Here is a 21,183-nt window from a genome sequence, read left to right on the forward strand (position 1 = left end):
CGATGCAAGTCTTAAACAGCGTATTGAAGCACAATTTTTAACCTTTCAACAGTTAAGAACAGTAAGTTTAATAACTCTTTTCCAAAATAGTACCGTAATCAACTAATCTTGACTTGCACGTTGTGAGCTTACTAAGTTACGAACCACGTTATCTTTCACCACGCAGTTGTTAAAACTCCCAGATGATATGTGTATGACGCAATAATTCAGTCTTTAATTGCATCATACACATTTCATTCCATGAAGATAACAGACCTTGAAATGAGGAAAAAATTAACGAAGAAATTACACCACACGACCCACTTTTTGACTCATCATCACCCATACTTTGTGAACCACTGGTCTATGGGAACTCGCACCAAAACTAATGGGTAAATGGAGCTCGAGTGATAAGGAATCATCGATAAGTTTAGGTTGGACAAAGTCTTTCCACAGTCCGAGAATAAAAATTCTGATGCCATACCAAGTAGTAAATTCTTTTAATTCGCGCTTAACTTTTACCCGAGCCACTTTATTGCAAACCCGCCGCTCTACCCGCTCAGCCACCAGGCCGAATACACATAAAACTTTACTTATGATGGATTTTCTTCTAGAATCTTCATAAAACCACCAGATTTACATTTGAAATAAACTTGGACAAATATACAGTTTTCTGGTATAAAAATTGGTTGTCTCTGATCTGGCAAACTTGGCTTTCTAATAATATTTTTTCTTTTTCTTTCATACAAACGCAAAACACAATTTTTGATCTAGGGAATTTCCCTATTCCGCAACTATTAATAAAGAGAAGATTTTTTTTCAATTGATTCATTTCATTTTGATTTGTTTGCTAACTGAGAAAAATTTTTGTGCTGTTGTTTTCCCCATCGTTCGATTCGGTAAAACGTTGATTGTAAAATACTCACAAGAACGTTAATTATTGCGTAGGTACATGTGTGACAGCCCTGGGACTTTACTTGAATATGGAACTGCATGACTTGGGTAGAAAGATTTTTGAAGATTTCAACCAAGCATTTCAGACCCTTGATGAAATGTGAGTAGCACTCTTTGACCTTTAAAGGAATATAAGTGTGAAATATTAATGACTGACTAAACCCTGTTTACCAGGTCAAAGTGTTTTGATAAATTTGAATAGTTAAACAATAACGTTATTATGACATGACAATTAATCAATTATATGAAACATACTTATAGAGAAGAGGTGGGAATTTTGTTTTCTGAGCAAGGAAAGACGTCTAACGCTTGCCCAGTTCACATTGAAAGAAATTGCGTTGGAGTGGAGCATTGGTGTGTCAAGTGTCTTTACTTACATGCATACTACAAATTCTTGAGCGTTACCGGGCAAGCAGGAAGATTCCAACATCCGGAGAACTTGAACTCCTCCACCAGGTTGCTAACATCTTTCCCGATGTCTGTAACACAGCTAGACTATGTGCGACTTGAGATATGTTGATTGTTTTTCAGATGTGTTCTTTTATTTTGTGGGGATTGTAGCACTGCGTGGAATGTACGGAAGAAACTCTTTCAGCAAACTTTATCCAGTGAAGAAACAAACAAAGATGATTTAGTATCAACTGAGCTGAGCTTGTCGAAACTTGTTCTACGAAGACATCCCAAAAGTAGTGAAGCTTTTTCCCACCGAAGATGGATACTGAAACAAACCGTCGGCAGAGATTTTTCTGAAGCTAAATTGTGGTTCAGATTTACTGATTTCAACGGAATACTGTGTGGGACGTGCCGTGGCATTAAAAGTGAGACCCCTACTCAGGTCAGCAAAGTTGTTGATATTACCGACGGTATATGGCTTAAAGTAAGAAGTGAAATGTCCATGTGCATTGATGCTGCCAATAGGCACGCATGTAATTATAATGCATGGAGTCACAGAATCTGGACAATTCACAATCTGGTTTTAAAGCCTTTCCTGAGCAACATGGCGGGTAGAAAGAGTTCTGAAAGTTTGTATTGGTCAAAAGTGTTTGAATTTTTCGAAAATGAATTGGACAAAGTGAGACATTGGATTGAACGTCACATTTCCGATCATTCTCCAATGGCATATATTCAAGAGATTGCCTTTATATTGTCTGTATTGATAAAAATAAAACACCAGGACATATGTCAATGTCATCAGGGTGTCTGTGATGGAAGTCGTGACACAAGACAGATGCAAAATGATATTGTGCAAATCTGGGTAAAACTTATGGATCAATCAGAGGAACTTTTGACTTTATACGAAGGGTGCCATGAAGCTCTATGGAACTACAGAAGAGGAATCATAGCAACCTTTCAAAAGCTGGTTCACAAAGACCTTGACAGCGACAGCCATAATTCCTACGAACCATTTAATACCTTCAAAGTTGAAGAAGAATTTTGTAACAAATTTATTTCTCACAAGGTAGCCGGTAAATTTTCTGAGCGTTATCTTGCCTTCATAAGACGACATGTATTTGTGAAAAAATCTTTATGAATATTGTTCAAACAACTGAACACAATTTTTTGTTATCTTTCCCTTTCATTGTACCACCAGTTTGACCAAGTATCAAGCCCTAATGCCTATCCTTTGCCCACTTTAAATAAAGTGAACTCGCAGCAAGCAAGCCTGACTGCTGCCATACAGCTAGAAGTTTAACGTTCCAACAATAGGGTTTATATTTGAGATAAAATACAATTGATCATTGCACAGATGAGAATGTTCATAACGCGATAATAGAACTCGTGAGTAATGAAGCACCCTTCAGTTGCATCACAAAAGTGTCATTTGAAGTTGATTGCGAAAGAGATTATCATCTCAATTTCTAGATAAAACCCAATGAATTTCGAAAATAATTGTCTGCTTATTGTAAACTATGTACATCGTCATGTGACAAATACATCTTATACTGATGAAAGATAATCTAGATACAACGATCCGTGTGTAATTGACCTATCGATTCGCCAAATACTCTTACTACATCCATGTACACCAAGCGAGTGCCCATGCACTAAAAATTAAGCAACGTAGAAATCTTAATGATATAAGGTTATCGAGAGAGCGGGCCTGTTGTATCTGGAATAAGACACTTAACTTAAAGCAAGGCTGAAACTTTAAATATGGCAACAAATGAGATGAAACATGAAAACAAATAATAAGAAACATGACAACAAAATCAACATGAAATTTACATAAAACTAATCTTCCATTTACAATCTTGCCACAACAGTGCGACATTGGTAATATAGAACACGGTAACCACAGTATTGGATCCGTTCGACCCATTTGGTGTCGATTGAAAGCTGGTTTGATTATGGATAATATTAAAAAAATGTGATTACTAATTAATATGAAATTATTTTGCCCAATTGCGTTAAATATAGTTGACATGGGTGCAATTACAACGGACCAATAAAACAAGGCTTTATTGCCTTTCATGAAAGGAGCTAATCAACGCAATCAATCAATATGTAGGTGGTGTGCTTCAGTAGAATCAAGTTAAATGGATGGTTAGTTAAGTATTGGCAAATTTAAAAAAGTGGCTTATGAATGACACAAAATTGCAAAAATATTTTGCATTTTTTATTGTACATTCCATTCACTAAAAAGAATTAACCGTCAACACTGGTAGCAAGGCATGGACAAATTCCTGGTAAAAGATGTTTCTGAAACTTTGTTCATCAGAGGAACTTCGCCTATTGGCATACATTGAGAAAATCCAACGTTCAAAAGTCTTGATATTTTGTTAAAACATGTCCTGCGAGATATAAAATGGGATGAAACATTCAACAATCCACATAAAAAACATATAAACTATCATAGCATTGTTTCCATGTTCATGTTATGAGCACTAAAAATTAATGTCATACTTTTGCCATATTTCATATTTATCTTAAGAGATAAGATCGTACATGTATCCCAGTTATCTTTTTTCAGGTGATGGCAATTAAAATCGTTTATTATTTATTCAATTAAAATCATTTATTTATTTAGCCACGTGCCCTACGCAGCACACACAATACACTGATTTGCAGCCGAATAAACAAAGGCTTCGTTCTTGTGTTTGATGACGTCACCACGAGTGAGGTTACTCTAAAAAAATTGATGAGTGACACAACTAAATCAAATTATGAACTCTGCACAATGCACTGGGTATTGAAACTGCAATATTTGTTACATTTCAGAAACCTAAATCCTAGTGTTAACAATAACAGTTAACACCCCCACCCAGTGCTAGCACAGTACTTGCTTTAAATGTACTTTGCTCAAAATTATCACATTCAAGTCACATATTTTGGTCTGACTTTGATAGAAAACAGAAAACATAAAATTAATACAATAATCGAGTAGAAAGCTGGCTTCGAACAACGTGAAAACTTTAGACCAGGGCAGCTCAGCACATTGATTGCAAAGTTGGTTGGATATCGTTTGAAACTTATTAAATGGTCACCTATAAACGATTTTTATTATTTTATACACAGGGAGGCCGTTCTGCCATTTCTTGAAGGTTTCCTGAGTCATAATCATTGAATATCTTATGTACATGAAAGTGTAAGACACAATTAGTGTCTGGGACGGTAGTTTCTTCATTAGTCAATTATTTTGGTGATCCTTTGCAAAAGTAGCTCACGAGCTTAATATCTTGAACACTTAGTTAGAATGTTACTTGCTTGCTGGGCCAGAGCTTATGTTCCAGGACCAGCAGAAACTCCTGCTAGCACTGACTTTTACGATCAGTCATATTTTAAAACATTTAACGTATTTCATTGTAAATTTAACTCCACCAGATTTGGTGAAGCTGAGTTTGGCCACCAACTTTTTCGAGGGGCTTTTAACATGGTCAAGATACCGAGGATATCCAGAGAAGGAGGTGAAAGCCAGTTTACCTTTTCCTCATCATTCTCTTCTTCGTCAGATTGAGTTGATTCTTTGTCTTCTGAGCTTTTTTCTTCCTCGATCTCTTTGAGGACTTGCGCGAAACAATCGAGCATGAACTCCGGCTGAAAATAGAAATATTGTAATTCACACGATTGATATCATTTTCATTGTTAGTGCCGCTAGTAGTTTCATTTTCTGGGAGATACGCAACGTTCACTGCAATGAATCAGAAAATATCCCACTGGATGATCTGTTTCCAAGCAATGATGCAGACGTGGTCATGACTCACATAATCTGTGAAGACCTTGACCCATCTTGGCTTCTTCTCTCCTCTTTGATATTGGAAGCAGAATCCTCCAGTGACATCTTCGCCTTTCTCCTGGACCTGCCACTCCTTCATCTCGGCCCATGCAAACTCGATCACTTGGGACTGATAAATGTGAAGTGACAAAGAAATGTAAGATACAGTTATGTGACATAAGATACATGTAAGATCTGGTTATGTGACAATTGAAACTCAACAGTTCAAACACTCTAAACTGGAAACTCTGGGTAAGAATTTGATGTCTCATCTGCACCAAACTGAATACTTATAAGCAATGGCTAAAACCTTTAGAATATCCTAGCATAGGCTACTACAAGAATGTCTCGTTGCTAAATATTTTACATGAGCAGACTCGAACTTACCTCTAATTCACCGTCTTCCGTGCATGCAAAAAGTTTGAAAGATGGGTAAGAAATATTGACGACGACGTGGCCACGCTTCCGGGAGTCACATGCACAGTGGGGGAAGGTGACGCTGCCATATGATGACGATTTCGAAACCAAGTCAAGGTACTGAGAGTTGATGCAAAAAATATTTCAATCCATGTTGCTTCAAAACGTTAGCTCAGCAAATTCCATTACCTCATAGTGTTTGTTTTGTGATGCAAGCATCTTCAATTGTGATGCGATACGGGAACCGACTGTTATCCTCCCCTCCTTCACATCTTCAATGGCCTGAAAAGTACGAACAATTCACATTAAAACACAAGCTGCGTGAGATGTGTTAAGTTTTTGAATGTTAAAGTTCAGCAGAAGATTTGATACCTGGCCAAACAGGAGGAATCTAGTATCAGCATCTTCCCCGAGCAATTTTCTTTCTTTTTCCGGATTAAAAACCCATTTTCTAATCGCAAAATCTGAACGCTTTCGGTTGGTCAAAGCAAGACTCGCATATTTGGCAGGACTCTCGTGCGGTCTTAATCTACAATCTACAGCACAAGTTGTTATGTAGTTGCACAAATTTCACCGGTTATTGCCTGAATGGGGGCTGGATGTGGAGGCACCGACAAGTCTGTTATTTTTACTTCGACGTGTGTAAACACTTTAACTCATTTTAAACGTAAAAGTTTAAAATCAAAAGTGAGCAAGCACACAAGCTAATGATTAACCATGATAATGCATTCCTGCCAATAAAACGTGCTGCTTAGACGATAGTGCTTTATGTGGCTTTCAAACTACTTGGAACATTTTTGCGTCGATATATTTCTTAGCAAACCAAAAAGCAATTGAATTAAAACCAAGTTCAAAACACAGTTGGATTCAGACATCTCATACCACAATATTAACTGAAGATAAAAACTTACAGAAGTTCTTCTCTCTCCGAACGCAGAGACAGAAGACAGAATGCAAGGACAGACTGAGATTCATTTTTTCACATAAGTTCTAAAAACAAAAATTGGCAATCGGTTACGTTGATCGTTTATTACACATCTGGTGACCAGCTGCACCTAAATAATGCTCCAGTAAAGGCGCCCTAGGTAAAGGTACCCTGGTTTGACAGATGGTACAGGTCAAGACCACTGCAAGTAAAGATGGGCAATGGGATCTCATAACGACCCACTGAGGGTATTAGCAAGTCACCAGATATAGTGCCTGGCCACATGAACAACATCGCCACCATAAAATTTCACCAGGGGATTATATTATGATGTCATTCTGATAAAACAAGGTTCTAACCTGAACACAGGACTCCGCTGACAAGTTTTCTTCCTGGAGTCCAATAATTTCAGAAGTCTGGTTTGGTAAACTCACTCGAATTTCATTTGAGCTTTCTTTAACTAATTCTGGCGTAGTCTCGGCCAAACCGTTTTGCTGTTTGTTTGCATTTGAAGCTTCCTTGTAAGAAGGTGGGGCATCTAACATTTAATAACAGTCTTCTTAACTTTTAACAGATGTTCACATAAAATGTTTCTAATATTTTCAAAGACTAACAATCACTTTGTGAAATGACAACAAACTTGAATCAAAGGAGAACCAAGTAGATTAATTATGCAAAGTACGAGACAACAACAAAGTCGTTGCCAAACACCCAACAGGACCAGTATTGACACTTTGCAACAGTTTACACATGTTTTAATAGAAAATAAGTTGTAAGCTGAGCAACAAACCCCGTCCAAGCTCTTCATCAGCGTTATAAGCGTGTGTCTCTGGCTGCTCTTCTTTATCAGAGTCATATTCGACTGAATTCAGATTTAAAAAGTCTTGAACTAATTCACATTCCTGAATCACACGGACTTTGAAGGCTGCGACACAACAGTACTGTGATGAGGACAGAGCATCATAGCAATTTAAAACTCTGCTAGAATTGTTGCCAATTTTTTAACAGTTTACTTTTTTGGATAAAAGTTTCCAGCAAGTATCTTCTTTTCTCAAGTTGGACTTCGGACATTTGGAATGGCCACTTGCCAGGGAACTTGGGATATTCAAAATCAGTGAATATTTTCATGAGCTCTTCATACAGGTGAAGAAATTCACTGTAACGTCGTTTTACAACAAGGTTGCTTTTGAAATGTATATGATATGCCTGTGATAAACACAAAGTTGGAGGTAAGACTGAAGTAAGGGTGAGCTTCCATCTGTTTTTATCAGCAATCTTTGCTGGCATAAAAATAAAAAATTAACAAATTGTGTTCTTATTATGCACCTAGTTGTACGAGCCGGTAATAAATAACAAAGCGGCATTAGGTAACTGCAATACAAGTATTTTTTATTAGAAAACTTAACTAATCTTAATACAAACATGCAATAAGCATAACTATCTATTGTTGTTGCCGAAATAACAATTTGTAGTTTGCCAATGGAGCTGTTGACCAACCAACATTCCAAACACAGAAGTTATCATAATATAAAACTTTACCACTAAACCCACAACAAACAGGCCAATTATCACGACATATATACAAGTGTTTTTTAAAGTTGGTGGACACGGTAGGGTTAAAATTTTGGCCGATCCAAGAAGTAACCAAACAACCACAGGTTTATCAAGTTAAACATAAAATATGGGTTGAACGATTTTTACTTGTAAATTACACGATGACAAGTGCAATAAACACATCACTGACCACATATTTGTTGCCGCCATCTTCAACATGCTCTAGCTGAGGAATGCTCAAGTCGATAGTTCTTTGGTCCGTATAGTCATAGAAATAGTCGTCGTCAGGATCGAGTCTTTGCGCGTCTCGGGCGGGAACGGAGATGACCGACAACCGAAGCGTGTCCCCTCCTGCCTTGATGAGGTCGACCACCTGCCGGTGAGTTGCCCCTTCTACGTTTTCTCCGTTCCTGCGGAAAGTTTATTTAGAAATCGCATTTCGTTATAAACAACTTGGTACACCTCAGGAAATCTTACACTTCCAGAATTCGGTCTCCCGGCTTCACGCCAGCTTTTTCAGCCGATCCACCTTCCAAGATTGCACTGACATGTTGGAGAGGGGCATATAGCACACCATTGATGCTTTTCAATTGACCTGTTGTAATTGGCACATGCCATTAAAAATGTATTAAAAGTTGTCTGCGTGCTTTACTGGTAAACATTTGTGACAGTTTTCTGAGCAATATCACCTGGTTAAATACAAATAGCAATATGGGCGGGGTTGCCATCAGTCTCAACTCAAAAATAAGGACGACTAGAAAATGAACGAGGAATACCACCTTAAACAGTGTACAACAAGAGAAAGCAACCAATGTTCCTAAAAAAAAAAAAAAAAAAAAAAAACAAGACACTATCTGCATGTTCATAATTTTGGTATCTCTTTGGTACAAAATGGTATCCGTAAAGGTGACAAAATGCCCAAAATAAGGACAAAAGTGCCCACCTTCGCCTTAAAAATAAGGACGAGAGTGAAAATAAGGACATTTCTTAGAAAAAAGGACAAACATATTTTCTAAGACACGGACCTTTAAAATAAGGACAAATCTTAGAAATAAGGACGGTATGGCAACCCTGAATATGGGAATAATTGTTGCATTTTGCAAATGAAAAGTATAAAAAAGCATTCTAGGTCAACCACAGCAACTCAGAAGTCGTGAAAGTCTTATTAAAATCTCACCTCCCTCACTCACTTGCCCCCTCACATTGAAACCAAAACCAGTTTCAGTTTTTTCAATCACAACCGTTCGTGGCCCTTTGAAGATTTCATCACGACGTTTCGACCTAGGAAATTAAATAGGAAATAATTAATAACAGGACTTCACTGCAGCGCACACTACGCAGACTGCTCTTTTTTACAACATCTTTAGTGTAAGCTGAAGCAGTTAAGTTAAACAAAGAACCGCATTATGACAGAATACAGTAACCCCAGCATACCTTGAATTTGCCGCCATGTTTTCAACATGCAAAACATGAGAATATTTTTAATTCCTAATAAACAGCCTGAAACAAACAAAATCCACAGAACTTTGAAATGAATGTGGCAGTGAATGCTGAAAGGAAATTTCAAATCTACATATGCATATACAGTGGCATTATGCTTCTAGCCAACACCGAAATCATGCAAGAAAGTATGTAAATAGCATGAATGTACAACAAGGGTAGACAAAGTTATAACCAATCACTTAATGGTTCTTGTAAATGTTAATTCCAGTCCTTTCTACGAACACGCTATTCACAACTTGTCAAGCTCAATAATCTGCTAACAAATTATGAACACTCATAAAACGTAACATCACCATATTCCAAATACACAAAGCACCAAATCTGTGGCAATTAGACAACAATTATGTAGATTTTATGTTGACAAGGTATTGTGGAAAAAGCATACATACGGAACTCATCAGAAAATTGGAAAAAAACAAAACAATGGTTCAATCTACCGTAATGAGGCAAGGAAATACGTAAACCACACAGCACACCTGACCAACTGATCAGAAGAGAACACATAAATTTACGAACCATGGTAAGATGAAAGAAAATTGATAGACACCTAAACTTCAGTCTGTTTCTCTGTCCACTCTCTCAAAGGGCAAATGAGTTTGACTGCGATCAGGGTCAGCCATCTTCCACACATGCAGACGGGGAGATTTCGGGAGTGCACTAATGTCATGAGGGGTGAGGAATATAAACTGGCGATATTTGTGAACAAGAGCTATCTCAACAATCATTTCCATGGCAACTCGGCGATTGGCCATGTCCATGAAGACATCAAACTCGTCCAGACAACGCAAAGGAGACTGAATAACCTGCCAGAGGGCGAGAACAAAGCAGACAGTGGAAAAAGAACGTTCCCCGCCAGACAATACACGAAGATCAGCAGACTGTGCCACATTGTCGTGAGGTTGTACGGCAATGGAGAGCCTTTCTTCATTATGGGAGAATTTCATCTTCCCCTTGAAGCCTCTCTGGTTTAGAAGTATGTTGAAGTCCAGCGTGCACTTCATCGAAACCATTTGACGCACAGTCTGGAAAGCAGCTTCTCGTTGCTCTAAATAAGAAGCGATTCTTGTGTTAAATTTCTTGGACCAACGAATTCTTCTTCTAATCACATGGTATGCTTCCCTAACGTCATTATACTCTCTAACGATCGTTTCATGATCGCCGCGATGAACCTCTTCTTGGTCGATGCGCCGATTAATTTGCTTAATTTCATTTTCAATATTGGTTGGTGTCCTTCTGGTCACAATCTTTTCTTTAGAAATGTAAGTAGCTTTTTTGGTTTCAGCTTCAATTTTCATCTTTAAATCTAGACTTTTTCCTTGCAATTGCTCTATGGCTTCAAGATGCTTCTTTTTTCCTTCGTTAAAATGAACCCGGTCGGCTTTTGCCTTCTCCAAGTTCCTCGACGCCTGATTGATTTTTTCCGTCAAATCCTCAGCACTTTCACCGATCCCTTTCATTGTTTCTTGTATCTGGTCCCACTTTGATTTTGCGTCCTGTAACACCTGGTTTGAGGTTTGCATTTCACCCGTTTGCTCCTCAATTGCCACCATTATGGATGAGATCTGTTGAGAATAATTTAACACCTCGTCTTCAAGATCTTTGACATCCAGTGGCTGAGGATCTTCAACTGATTCAAGATTTCTAATCTCGATGTTGACGTTCTTCCTCTGGTTCATGATGGTCAACTTCATGTGGTCGTGACGATTCTGCTCATGCCGGTTCTGTTTAAGGTCACTTGATATCCTCAACGATTCCTGCTTAACCAGTCTCAGCTGCTCTTCCACTTCTTTGAGGAGATTACGATTACGATGAATCTCCTCTTCCACGTCAGCTTGCAAGTATTTCGAGACAGCATCACTCTGGTTGGAGTAGTAACGATCTTGGTAAACTTCGTCACCAGCTTTAGTGTACGCTCGAAAGCAATTATGTGGTGGGCTGCCACTTTGCATTGTCTCTAATGCTTCCTGGGTGTTTGGTATGACCAAGATTGACTCGATGTGAGACATATCGATTAAGCAATTTGCCACAACAGGATCTTCTATGTTGAGAAGATCAAGGACTGATGAATACCTCGGATGTCTTACACGACCCTGAGACACATCGTAGACGTTCTTACTGAACTTAACTGTGAATATTACAATACGAGATTTTTCGTGTGCGGCAAAAATAGAATTTCTTAAACCTTCCAAAACCTTTTCATCTTTGTGATTATCGACAATGAAGCTGTGGATCACGCCACGAATTGCACATTCAACCGGAACTGCCAGGTTCGGGTCCTTCAATGTGACATAGTTGCCCAACGGTCCACGCGGCTTATGCTTAAATTTATTTCTTGCAAACGCCTCATCAATTCGCCTGACAAATTCCGGCATCTTTGAACCGAACAGCTGCAGCTTATTCTTCTTGCTGGCAGACAAGTTGGTAACAGTCTGCTTCAATCTTTTCTGCTCCTGAATCAACTCTGCTTCGTCGTGCTTGTTTGACTGTAATTGCGTCTCACACTGCTGTACAGCATTCACAAACTGTTCGTACTGATGACTTGTTGTTTTCAGTTTAGCATTAAGTTCCTGTAAGCGTTCTCGTAGTGAAGAAAGATGTTCTTCACGTTTTCTTTTTTCATCTTCAACATCAGTCTTAGCACTGTTCTTTAGCTCTCGAATTCTTGCTTCCATTTCACTTCTGTCTTTCTGTGTCTCCTTAAGATGCCGTTTTGCACGATTCAGCGCATTTTCATGTGTCTTAAAATGCGACTTTGCCTCATCCAGTGAGCTTTTTGCCATCTTTTTCTCAGGCTCTAAAGTTTTCACGTCTTGCTGATATTGTTTCACCAACTTTTGCAAATCGTCAAATTTCTTTTGTGCATCAACCTCCTTTTTCTTGCAATCTTCAAGAGCTGCATTGTATTTTGGTGCTCTTAGATTTTCTTTCTCTAGTTCACGCTTCAGTGGTTTTACGTCATGTTCTAACCGAGCGACTTGAGACCACGCCAATTCGCATTTTAAAGTGTCCACTTTGTTTTTCAACTCCTGGAGAGTCGCCAATTCCTTAAAGCGTTGTTCTTTTTCAAGCACAACCTTCTCAAGATCTGGAATGGCTTTCTGCTTCTGGGCAAGGATGTTTTGAATGATAATCTGTTGCTCTTTAATAAAGCGATAATCACGACACATCTGTTCAAGCTGGGTCGACTTCAAAAAGAACTTGTACTTGTCTGTTTCGTTTTTTGAATGGAGAAAATTTTTACTCATTTCCTGGTTCAGGCAAGTCAGTGGATTATCAACATGAAGATTTATTTCATCTAAAATATTGACTAAGTCTTCTTTTTTGGTTGACACAACTTTGCCAGCAGATGATTTTATTTTGTACGCTGACTGCCCATCAAAAGTTATTCTTCGCTCAACGATAATTTTATCACCATAAATCTCAGGCTTCACTGGTTCCGGCTCTTCCCCATTGTTTCGAAGTGTGATTTCTATGACCGCTGAGCTACATCCAGTCTTGATGAGAGTTTTCAAAGAGGTTCCTCTGTTTGTGCTACTTGCTTTCCCTCCTAAACCGACAATGATCGCAGTTAACACCGCACTTTTGCCGCTACCATTGTGCCCTACTATAAAATTCACGCTGCTTGAAAATCGCATTGTAAGCCTGGTGTGACACATGAAGTTACGCAACGAGATGCTCTCGATAATTCCCCAGTTATCAAGTGATGACTTTGATTTACTGCTTTGCGAAGAAGACTTGTCTCCAATGCAAGACTTCTTGTTTGAAGTTGCATCAGGAACATCCAAGATTTTCCGTTTGGCAGCCATACGTTCTAGCACTGCACAACAGCTCTTAAAACTAGGCTAAACAAAAGAAAAAACATGAGAAAAAATTGTAAATGTCTGGTAACCAGCAACACAGAAAATAGCTGAGCCCTAGTCTAATACTGCTGATATATGTTTACAACACGCTAACTGCCATTGATCTTCTTACATATGGATATAGGCCTTAGCACACATCTTCAAAGCTACAATTTCAATTTCGACCGGACTGGAAAGTATGCTGTACAGGCCTATATGGCAGTTTGCAACAACGACGGAGTATAAAAGTTTCGCATGAAGTCTTTATTTATTAATTAGTATTCATTGAAGTTGAAATAAACAAACTTGCGATGTTCATTTATTGTAAATCTACGTGCACTTGGAAAAATTCAGCATGCACATTGACAAGTCTTATTTGTGAGCGACCCTTTTTCATTATTTAGCCTAGCCTCTGAAATAGCAGTAACCAACTGGAAATTGATATATAACTTTTCAAGTCACCATCCAATAGACCTACTAACCAAATGGTAAACCTATGGTGGGCATACTTAGTGGAATAAGAAGACAGTATGAAAGGCTTACTAGCTTAGACCTCAGACACCAGAGTGGAATCGCCTTATCGGCAAACCTCGTCCGCCAAAGATTTATGCCAACAGTCAAAAATGTTTACGCCAAGAATTTAAAAAAAATTAATTTATTTAAAAAACCTGTCCACTGAAAAATATGTACGTATGTACATCAACAATTAATGTACATAAGTGCATACACGAAAATCCACCGGCGTAAAAACTGCATTTTGTTTTCTGCCGTAAATTTTCGGCGTAAAGGCCCTACAGTCCAGCCTCCGCAAAACACAGATTTTAGCATTTAGCAGCGAAGGATTTAGGAGGAGGAAGCGGGCCTTGGGGGCCCATTTCAGCAGATTTCCGCTCAGAAATACGTCAAAATCTTAAAACATTTTAGGTATTCTGACAGTTACCCTCCTAAATACTATTTTATGCTAATTTACGTATTTAGAGAGGGGGTATTGGGCCAAACCCCTAACGACTTAACGTTTTTAAATCATAGGCTTTGTTACGTTTTCAGTCTTTTTCGTTTTTGAACTTCCTTGTTTGGGAATACTTATGATTAACAACTTACACAAAAAAACGTGTATGATAAAATAATAGACGGGTTTATGGCGTTTTAAAATCAATGTGTACATTTTTTTCCTTTGTGTACGGCGTCACAAAAGTGAAAACTATAATTAGGCTGCTGTATTGCCCACGTAGATATGAACATACATTCCGTTTGGGCCGGTTTTTGCGCTTCGCGCAATCTAGGCGGCGTAGACAAGCTCTAGAATTTTAAAACCATTTTTTATAGATTTTGGCTCCACTCAACGCAACTTTATATAGGCCTACGCCACTATAGGCTACATACTAACTATACACAGTTTTACTTGCTAACGCAATATTACAGTGATGGTTGTCGGTATTTTAATATTTTCACACTGACCCTGTTATTTTAAGTAGGCTTATAGGCTAGTTACGTTCCCCTATTGCACATATGCGTTTAATTTATAATTTTATTAACGAAAGGGATTCCACCAATGCTGGGTCCCAGGGCACTCTACCAAGTAAATCCGGCGCTGGTATTTAACTTATTATTTCGGTTAGCCGACCAATGATATCGGTGCGGTTATTTCTGGTGACACCGGTGTGGTTATTTTGAAGCCAAATTACCCGTAATTACTATTTCTCTTCTTGTGACCCTTCTCGAAAAAAACATAAGGCTTTCACTATTATACAATAGAAACAATCGTGCGTTTAAAGCTATTTTCATGGTTTCCTCTCAACCTAACTTAAATTTTATAAGTTATAACATAGTAACCTTAACCTAACCTAAATCTACCTTCTAACCTAAATATATGACTTCAATTAAATATTAAATAACTTAAATCGATTTTTTGCAAGTACCCATTCTCCTAACCTAACCTATAAACCACCTATTTTAAACTTCACATGAGCTGCGTGACCTATTAACGGTGAAATAGTCAAAAGTTCATCTCATATCAATCATATTGTTTTATATCGGTTTTGTTTCAAACATCTCTGAGTAATTTAAACCAAACACAGTTCATTTTTACTTTTAGCGCTCTATGACAGAGATAAACTGACTCAATGGGCGGCATTGGTTAATATTCAATGTGTCTCTTATCAATAATAGCTATGTGTCTATGTTAACTATGTCCTATGTGTCTCTTATTATTAACGGACCAAACTTGCGTTGCGTCCGACAGTTTTAATTATAATTCTATTGCACTGTGATAAATATATCAATTAATGTAATATAAAATTGTGTACTACATAGAATTCTCATCTATGGAATCAATGAAGCATAACACTGCGTGACGTAATCGACTGCTTCCCCTGTGCGTGCATTTTGATTCATTCAGTCTTTTTGGTTTCTACGTTCAACGCCGCAACATGTCTTTGTGCTGTTGCTGTCACAATGTTCTATCTTGATTTATTCGTTCAATGAAACGTCAAATATAATCAGATTATACAGTAGTCATTCCTGTGTCATTATTGCTGAAGTCTATCAAAGTTCACTGTTAAGATATACACAAGGAAACAGACTTTGTAGTGTAAGTGGGTAAACCTTACAGGCTAAGGTACCATATACCACTTTTCATTACAGCACCTACGTCCAGCTTAGAAATTACAATTAAAAAATATATCTCACAGATTTACGCAATGAAATCTATTGTGCGAGAAGAGAAAGATGAGACTAAATGACCGAAGAATGACATTCGTCAAAACTATGGCCTACAGTACATTTCTTGTAACAATATTTCCTGAATACTGCGAAGAATGAAGAAAAAACAATTAAATTAATTTTATTTCTCTGCGTGAAAAACAGGCACTTTTATGCTGATTTCTATCTTTACCGATTGTCTGGGGGAGAGTGGTAATTAAAATGTATTGCGATTGGAGCAAAAATATTATTAAAAATATTCTGTTGGAGTTAACCATGGAACTATTTTCTCATATGAGGTTTCTTACTACGTTTTCCAACTTTCAGCAATTCCTTGAACTTTAAGAAAGCTTTATAAAAAAAGTAAGCTTATATTTAAAAACAATTCGTTACAAAACTATTGCAAGCTAGATATAACGCGGTAATTAATATAAAAAACATCCTTTACTTACAAAAACCGTACAGAATGCAAATAAATAGCCTAATCAACACTAGGCTATAGAATAGACTATCAGAGTTTTGATTCAAGAGTTTACTTTTAAAATCTAAAGCTTGGAGCGAAAGTCATTTCATCCCTGGCAGCAAAGTTACAATTTCAGCACAAAAATGTTATAACGTTTAAATTGTACAAATTTACAACTGGACTTGAAATGCGAAACCTTCGGAATGTCTTGTAGGCCGGTAGAAGGCTAACTATATGTTTGATAACCAAAATACCACGAATTTTATTTATAGCCTATATTTCACTCACTTATAAAACATAAATAATTATTAAGCACTACTCCCGAAATCAAGCTCCATAAGACGATCAACGTCTAATTCTAAGTAAAAATTCTTCCTTATGACAGGAAAACAAAAACAACGTTTCGATATAATTCCTTTTTTAATTTTTGTCCATAATTCATAACTGCGCAACAAAAACAACAAAGAAAAATAGATTGTACACTATCCAGCAGGCTTCATAAAATTAACATCAATGTAATGTATATAGAAATATTTTCAGTGATACCAATGTTTTGAAAATCCTGGACCCAAAAGAAATTATAACCAAAAATTCTTTTTACTCTTTGTTGTGAACATTTTCAACTTTATAATATTTTAGGTTCAACAGCCGTGTTAATTGTTACCAGCACAATTATACCGTTAGTATTTTCAAGCATTTTTTAAGCTTTGTCACTTTTTTCACATTCATTATCACCTAGTTGTGATTTTCGTTACCATCGCGCCAATGACATAAAAACAAAATAAATGATCGTTTAAGGGGACTCCCCTACGAAATTAGGACCAACCTAAATAAGGTGATTTTTGGTGTAAAACAAAGCTGGGTGTATTAATGGTTTGCAATTGAATATTTTGGAGATTAGTTAAGAGTTATAAAGAGACAAGTGATTCATATATTTTTCAAAAAACATGTCGAAATTGAAGAAGATTGTTGATGAATCCCGAGAAAATAAGATAAAAGTGATTGATCTCAGCGACAGGGGGATTCAAAACCTTAATGAAGTCCCAGGATTAAGTGAGATATCGTTGTATTTTCTTAAAAGTAATCATTTATTTAACTTAACTTTATACATGTTATACCAATGTCACGAATAAGTATAAGTTATATGAGTTTATAGACTAGTATCAGTAACCTATTAAAACGGACAACTGCTTTCGTTCATTTCACGCATATAAGTTTGTCCTTATTAAGACGTCATCATTTATTCTGATATTTTTATTAAAGTGCTGCTTGAACATTTGACTCATCTAACAATGAGCCACAACAAGCTGGCTGCCGTACCGCCAAGCATTGGAGAACTCGTCAATCTTCAGTTGCTGAATCTCTTCAACAACACAATTGAAGAATTACCCACCTCACTCAGTGGCTTACAGAAGCTTAAGACCTTGAATCTAGGGTGTGGTAACTGTACTTGTGGTGGTTTCCTGCTTAATTTTCCTTGTCATGCCGTAGTGGAAAGCATGGCAACTGCCCCCTCGAGGTTTTTTCAAGAACGTGCTTGGTACACCCGAATGTTTCCATTTTTACTGCAAAAAAAGAAGGCCCGTGGGCTTTATGTTTAGGCTAGTGTTCATTGCAGACTGAAAAATGCACCTAGTACACCAGTTTGCACCCGGTGCACCCCGATTTTGACCATCTTGCACCCCCGAGAGCTCGTCAAAAAATGCCATGCTTTCCTGTCTGCTTCACATGAAAGTAACTGTTGAAGACCAATTTAGAAGTTAGGCTATAACATGTAATGTGATGCTTATTTTTACAGTATGAATCGATTGAACCACCTTCCCCGTGGCTTTGGTGCATTCCCTAACTTGGAAATGCTTGATCTCTCTTACAATAATCTCAGTGAGCAATCTCTGCCTTCAAACTTCTTTTTCATAAGTAAGTCATTTGTAATGTTGTCTGTGTGAAAATGAATTTTCACCTAGGTGTTTAGGAAGTTTTGCAAATAAGTTTTAAAATGATTAAATTAAATTCTGAATATCCAAAAACAATCGATGGATTGGTTGTGATTAGGTATGCGACCCCGGGAAATCCCAATCCCGTTTCTCCGGGATTTTAACCATTTTTCCAATCCCAATCCCAGGATTTTTTGTTTTGAAATCCTGGGAATTCTGAGTTAACGTTTTATCAGTTCAATATTGCTTGGTATGTGGATTAAATTTGTTTAAAACAGTTTTACAGTAGCTAGCCACTTAAGTTCCGCATAGAGTGTTGTCATAGCAATGTCATGTGATCTATTGGGTAACAATGGCTGAACAATTGCTTTTAACGCACGGGCTTGGGCCTTGTGCATCGGGTTTTAGTCAAACTGTATTCATATGCTTGGTACTGGTTCTCACTGAGTCTTGGCAAATTTTAATCAAAATGTTTAATTTAGATGATGTAAGTTCACAGAGAAAGTCCGAAGTCTGGCGAAACTTTTTTGTGTCAGTATTACAATAAATAAACATGCTATATGTGTACACTTTTTACTTTGTTAATCCAGAAAATTTCTGGGATTGTAAGGTGAAAATCCCGGGAAATCTCGATCCCGGGATTTCAAATTTAGTCCCGAAATCCCGACCCTAGTTGTGATTTATGATTTAAGTTTTTCGTTTAATAAGAAGGAAATGTGTCTTTCAACGGCAACCAACTTTATTTTATTTTGCAGCAACATTAAGGACACTTTATTTATCCGACAATGACTTTGAAACCTTTCCTGCTGAAATACAAAAACTCAACCTCCTGCAAATAGTAACACTTTGTTGATAAATTTTTTAAACTAATTTGTGTTATAATAAAAAAAAGAATTGGGTGTTTAAAGCAAAAGTTTGATAAGTTTCTGGGTAGTATTGATTGTGTAGAACATAAACAGGAGGTGATCCATACACACAATAATATAATCATTTTCAAAGCTCGCTCTTCGTGACAACGACCTTATATCGATACCAAAAGAAATTGGCACTTTGGATAAACTGAAGGAACTTCACATACAGGGGAACAGGTTGACAGTATTGCCACCTGAGCTAGGTAAAAATCTGTGATAGCTGTTATTATCGCCATGTCGCAGGTTTTAAGCCCTTGGGCTTTGCGACTTTTTCCTGTTCTATATTTTTTTTCTTTCATAGGAAACCTTGATCTTACTGGTCCTAAGAATGTCTTCAAAGCTGATCGCAACCCGTGGGTTCACCCAATCCAAGAACAATTCCAACTGGGGGTTTCTCACGTCTTTGAATACATCCGAACTGAAACATACAAATAGTTAGGACGAGTTTTCTTTCAAAATTCAGCTTTATCTTGTTGATTTTCAATGATGAAATTTATTCAAAGTTATTTTGAAGTTTTGAAAAACTACCTAAATACTTGTATATATATTATGCATGCAGTTTTCAGGTTCTTACTCGAAAACTTGTTACTTTTTTTTTGAACTATTTCTGACCGAGTCTGACCAACGTGATGATGTTTTCTTCTCAGTTTGTATGGACGCCACATCACTGCTGATCCCGCTCCTCCTCCTAAGAAAGATGATAAGGCCAAGAAAGTCAGTCGGAAGCCTCTTCACAACAAAAACAAATGAAGTTTCTCATCGACATGGATCAACAAACTCATGGAAACCGCAGCCACCAGATTATTGCTGCTCCATCTGCCACAAGCTGTGGCTACTTCCCCAGCCAGTGTTGTTGATAAAATAAAATTTTTATTTGTTTTTTGAGTATAACATTGTGTTGCATCGATTATTCCAGAATTTTCTGTGGCAATAATTGATTGTTTTATAGTTAAGTCACAAAATCTAAACTTGCTCAGACATTTTGAGAATGTATCTGCAGGTTTACTGTACTTCCTTTTTTTATAAATTTTTTATTTACACGTGGTAAATACAAGTTATCTGTTTCAAAATATGTTTATATCACTTAATGTGTTATCCCTAACCACGATGTTTCTATGGTCCGTGAGTTTCCTGAATTTTTTGCAATTTGTTAGTCAAGAATATTTTGTCATGGTGGAATTGGAATTAGTTATCTAGATTTTTATCATCAATCATAGCCGCATCTGCATATTTTATGAAATCTAACGTCAAGGTTCCGTTTCTGTTGCTCTGGGTTTAAGTAGTCCTTACAGAGAATGTATGCCAACGTCGTATTGTGTTTAATATATTATTATTTTATGTATGAATTAGCACTCACTCAGTATTATAATCCATCTAGTTGTTTATTGCACGCTTTGTAACCCAGAATACAACTGAGCTGAACGTAACTGAATACAACAAGTCTGTTATTTGCTCTTAGTGAAGTAGGTTGTTTTACAGGCAGCAGTTTGGTTTTAAACATCAAGTAATTAATTCATGTTTCTTTTGACGACTGTCTGCGGTAATTAATTTTATAATCACATGTCATGTTTTAAAAATGTTCACTACAGCGTGTTAACAAACGTGAAAATGTTATTTACACAAAGTCAAACATTTCCTTATCTTGCCTTGGTATTATATTTCCTGGTCAACAACTTTCCACAAAATTCGGTACTTATTTATCGACGGATTTATAAATTTGGGCCAGGTGTGATGTGATGATATGCGTTTCATTGAGTTATTTGCTCTTGTGACAGACGTCAAAACAGACTT

The 21,183-nt window shown here is 37.2% G+C and overlaps 4 protein-coding genes across 4 annotated transcripts; 2 read left to right on the plus strand and 2 right to left on the minus strand.

Moving 5' to 3' along the window:
- Positions 1-851: 851 nt before the first annotated feature.
- Positions 852-2,628, plus strand: LOC143447226 (protein prenyltransferase alpha subunit repeat-containing protein 1-B-like). Its single transcript, XM_076947217.1, has 3 exons — positions 852-1,033; positions 1,195-1,389; positions 1,465-2,628. Exons 1-3 carry the CDS (start codon positions 963-965, stop codon positions 2,462-2,464), a joined length of 1,266 nt encoding a protein of 421 aa, XP_076803332.1. The 5' UTR covers positions 852-962; the 3' UTR covers positions 2,465-2,628.
- Positions 2,629-9,613, minus strand: LOC143447224 (sorting nexin-27-like). The gene is made up of 14 exons (XM_076947213.1): positions 9,477-9,613; positions 9,220-9,323; positions 8,520-8,637; positions 8,233-8,452; positions 7,502-7,694; positions 7,279-7,413; positions 6,848-7,026; positions 6,475-6,553; positions 5,936-6,099; positions 5,753-5,845; positions 5,534-5,683; positions 5,136-5,276; positions 4,855-4,968; positions 2,629-3,725 (listed from the first exon to the last, which is right to left on the minus strand). Exons 1-14 carry the CDS (start codon positions 9,491-9,493, stop codon positions 3,714-3,716), a joined length of 1,719 nt encoding a protein of 572 aa, XP_076803328.1. The 5' UTR covers positions 9,494-9,613; the 3' UTR covers positions 2,629-3,713.
- Positions 9,543-13,383, minus strand: LOC143447223 (structural maintenance of chromosomes protein 6-like). Its single transcript, XM_076947212.1, has one exon. The coding sequence runs from the start codon at positions 13,349-13,351 to the stop codon at positions 10,100-10,102; it is 3,252 nt and encodes a 1,083-aa protein (XP_076803327.1). The 5' UTR covers positions 13,352-13,383; the 3' UTR covers positions 9,543-10,099.
- Positions 13,384-17,403: 4,020 nt separating this feature from the next.
- On the plus strand, positions 17,404-20,850 carry LOC143445579 (ras suppressor protein 1-like). Its single transcript, XM_076944782.1, has 7 exons — positions 17,404-17,600; positions 17,811-17,982; positions 18,346-18,464; positions 19,237-19,319; positions 19,481-19,595; positions 19,694-19,826; positions 20,040-20,850. The coding sequence occupies exons 1-7, from the start codon at positions 17,495-17,497 to the stop codon at positions 20,140-20,142; spliced, it is 831 nt and encodes a 276-aa protein (XP_076800897.1). The 5' UTR covers positions 17,404-17,494; the 3' UTR covers positions 20,143-20,850.
- Positions 20,851-21,183: the final 333 nt, after the last annotated feature.

The sequence above is a fragment of the Clavelina lepadiformis genome, chromosome 2 (genome assembly GCF_947623445.1).
Source record: "Clavelina lepadiformis chromosome 2, kaClaLepa1.1, whole genome shotgun sequence".
Classification (NCBI taxonomy): domain Eukaryota; kingdom Metazoa; phylum Chordata; class Ascidiacea; order Aplousobranchia; family Clavelinidae; genus Clavelina; species Clavelina lepadiformis.

What these genes read in the sequence shown, in the direction of transcription:
- LOC143447223 (XM_076947212.1), bottom strand. Translation starts at nt 13,351, where the DNA reads ATGGCTGCCAAACGGAAAATCTTGGATGTTCCTGATGCAACTTCAAAC.
- LOC143447224 (XM_076947213.1), bottom strand. An exon ending in TGATGAAGAGCTTGGACGGG is followed by an intron (nt 7,027 to 7,278) that starts GTTTGTTGCTCA and finishes ATTAAATGTTAG; the next exon opens with ATGCCCCACCTTCTTACAAG. An exon ending in CGGAAGACGGTGAATTAGAG is followed by an intron (nt 5,277 to 5,533) that starts GTAAGTTCGAGT and finishes CACATTTATCAG; the next exon opens with TCCCAAGTGATCGAGTTTGC.
- LOC143447226 (XM_076947217.1), top strand. Translation starts at nt 963, where the DNA reads ATGGAACTGCATGACTTGGGTAGAAAGATTTTTGAAGATTTCAACCAA. An exon ending in TTTCAGACCCTTGATGAAAT is followed by an intron (nt 1,034 to 1,194) that starts GTGAGTAGCACT and finishes ACATACTTATAG; the next exon opens with AGAAGAGGTGGGAATTTTGT. An exon ending in AACTTGAACTCCTCCACCAG is followed by an intron (nt 1,390 to 1,464) that starts GTTGCTAACATC and finishes ATTGTTTTTCAG; the next exon opens with ATGTGTTCTTTTATTTTGTG.
- LOC143445579 (XM_076944782.1), top strand. Translation starts at nt 17,495, where the DNA reads ATGTCGAAATTGAAGAAGATTGTTGATGAATCCCGAGAAAATAAGATA. An exon ending in TAATGAAGTCCCAGGATTAA is followed by an intron (nt 17,601 to 17,810) that starts GTGAGATATCGT and finishes TTTTTATTAAAG; the next exon opens with TGCTGCTTGAACATTTGACT. An exon ending in AACTCAACCTCCTGCAAATA is followed by an intron (nt 19,320 to 19,480) that starts GTAACACTTTGT and finishes TCATTTTCAAAG; the next exon opens with CTCGCTCTTCGTGACAACGA.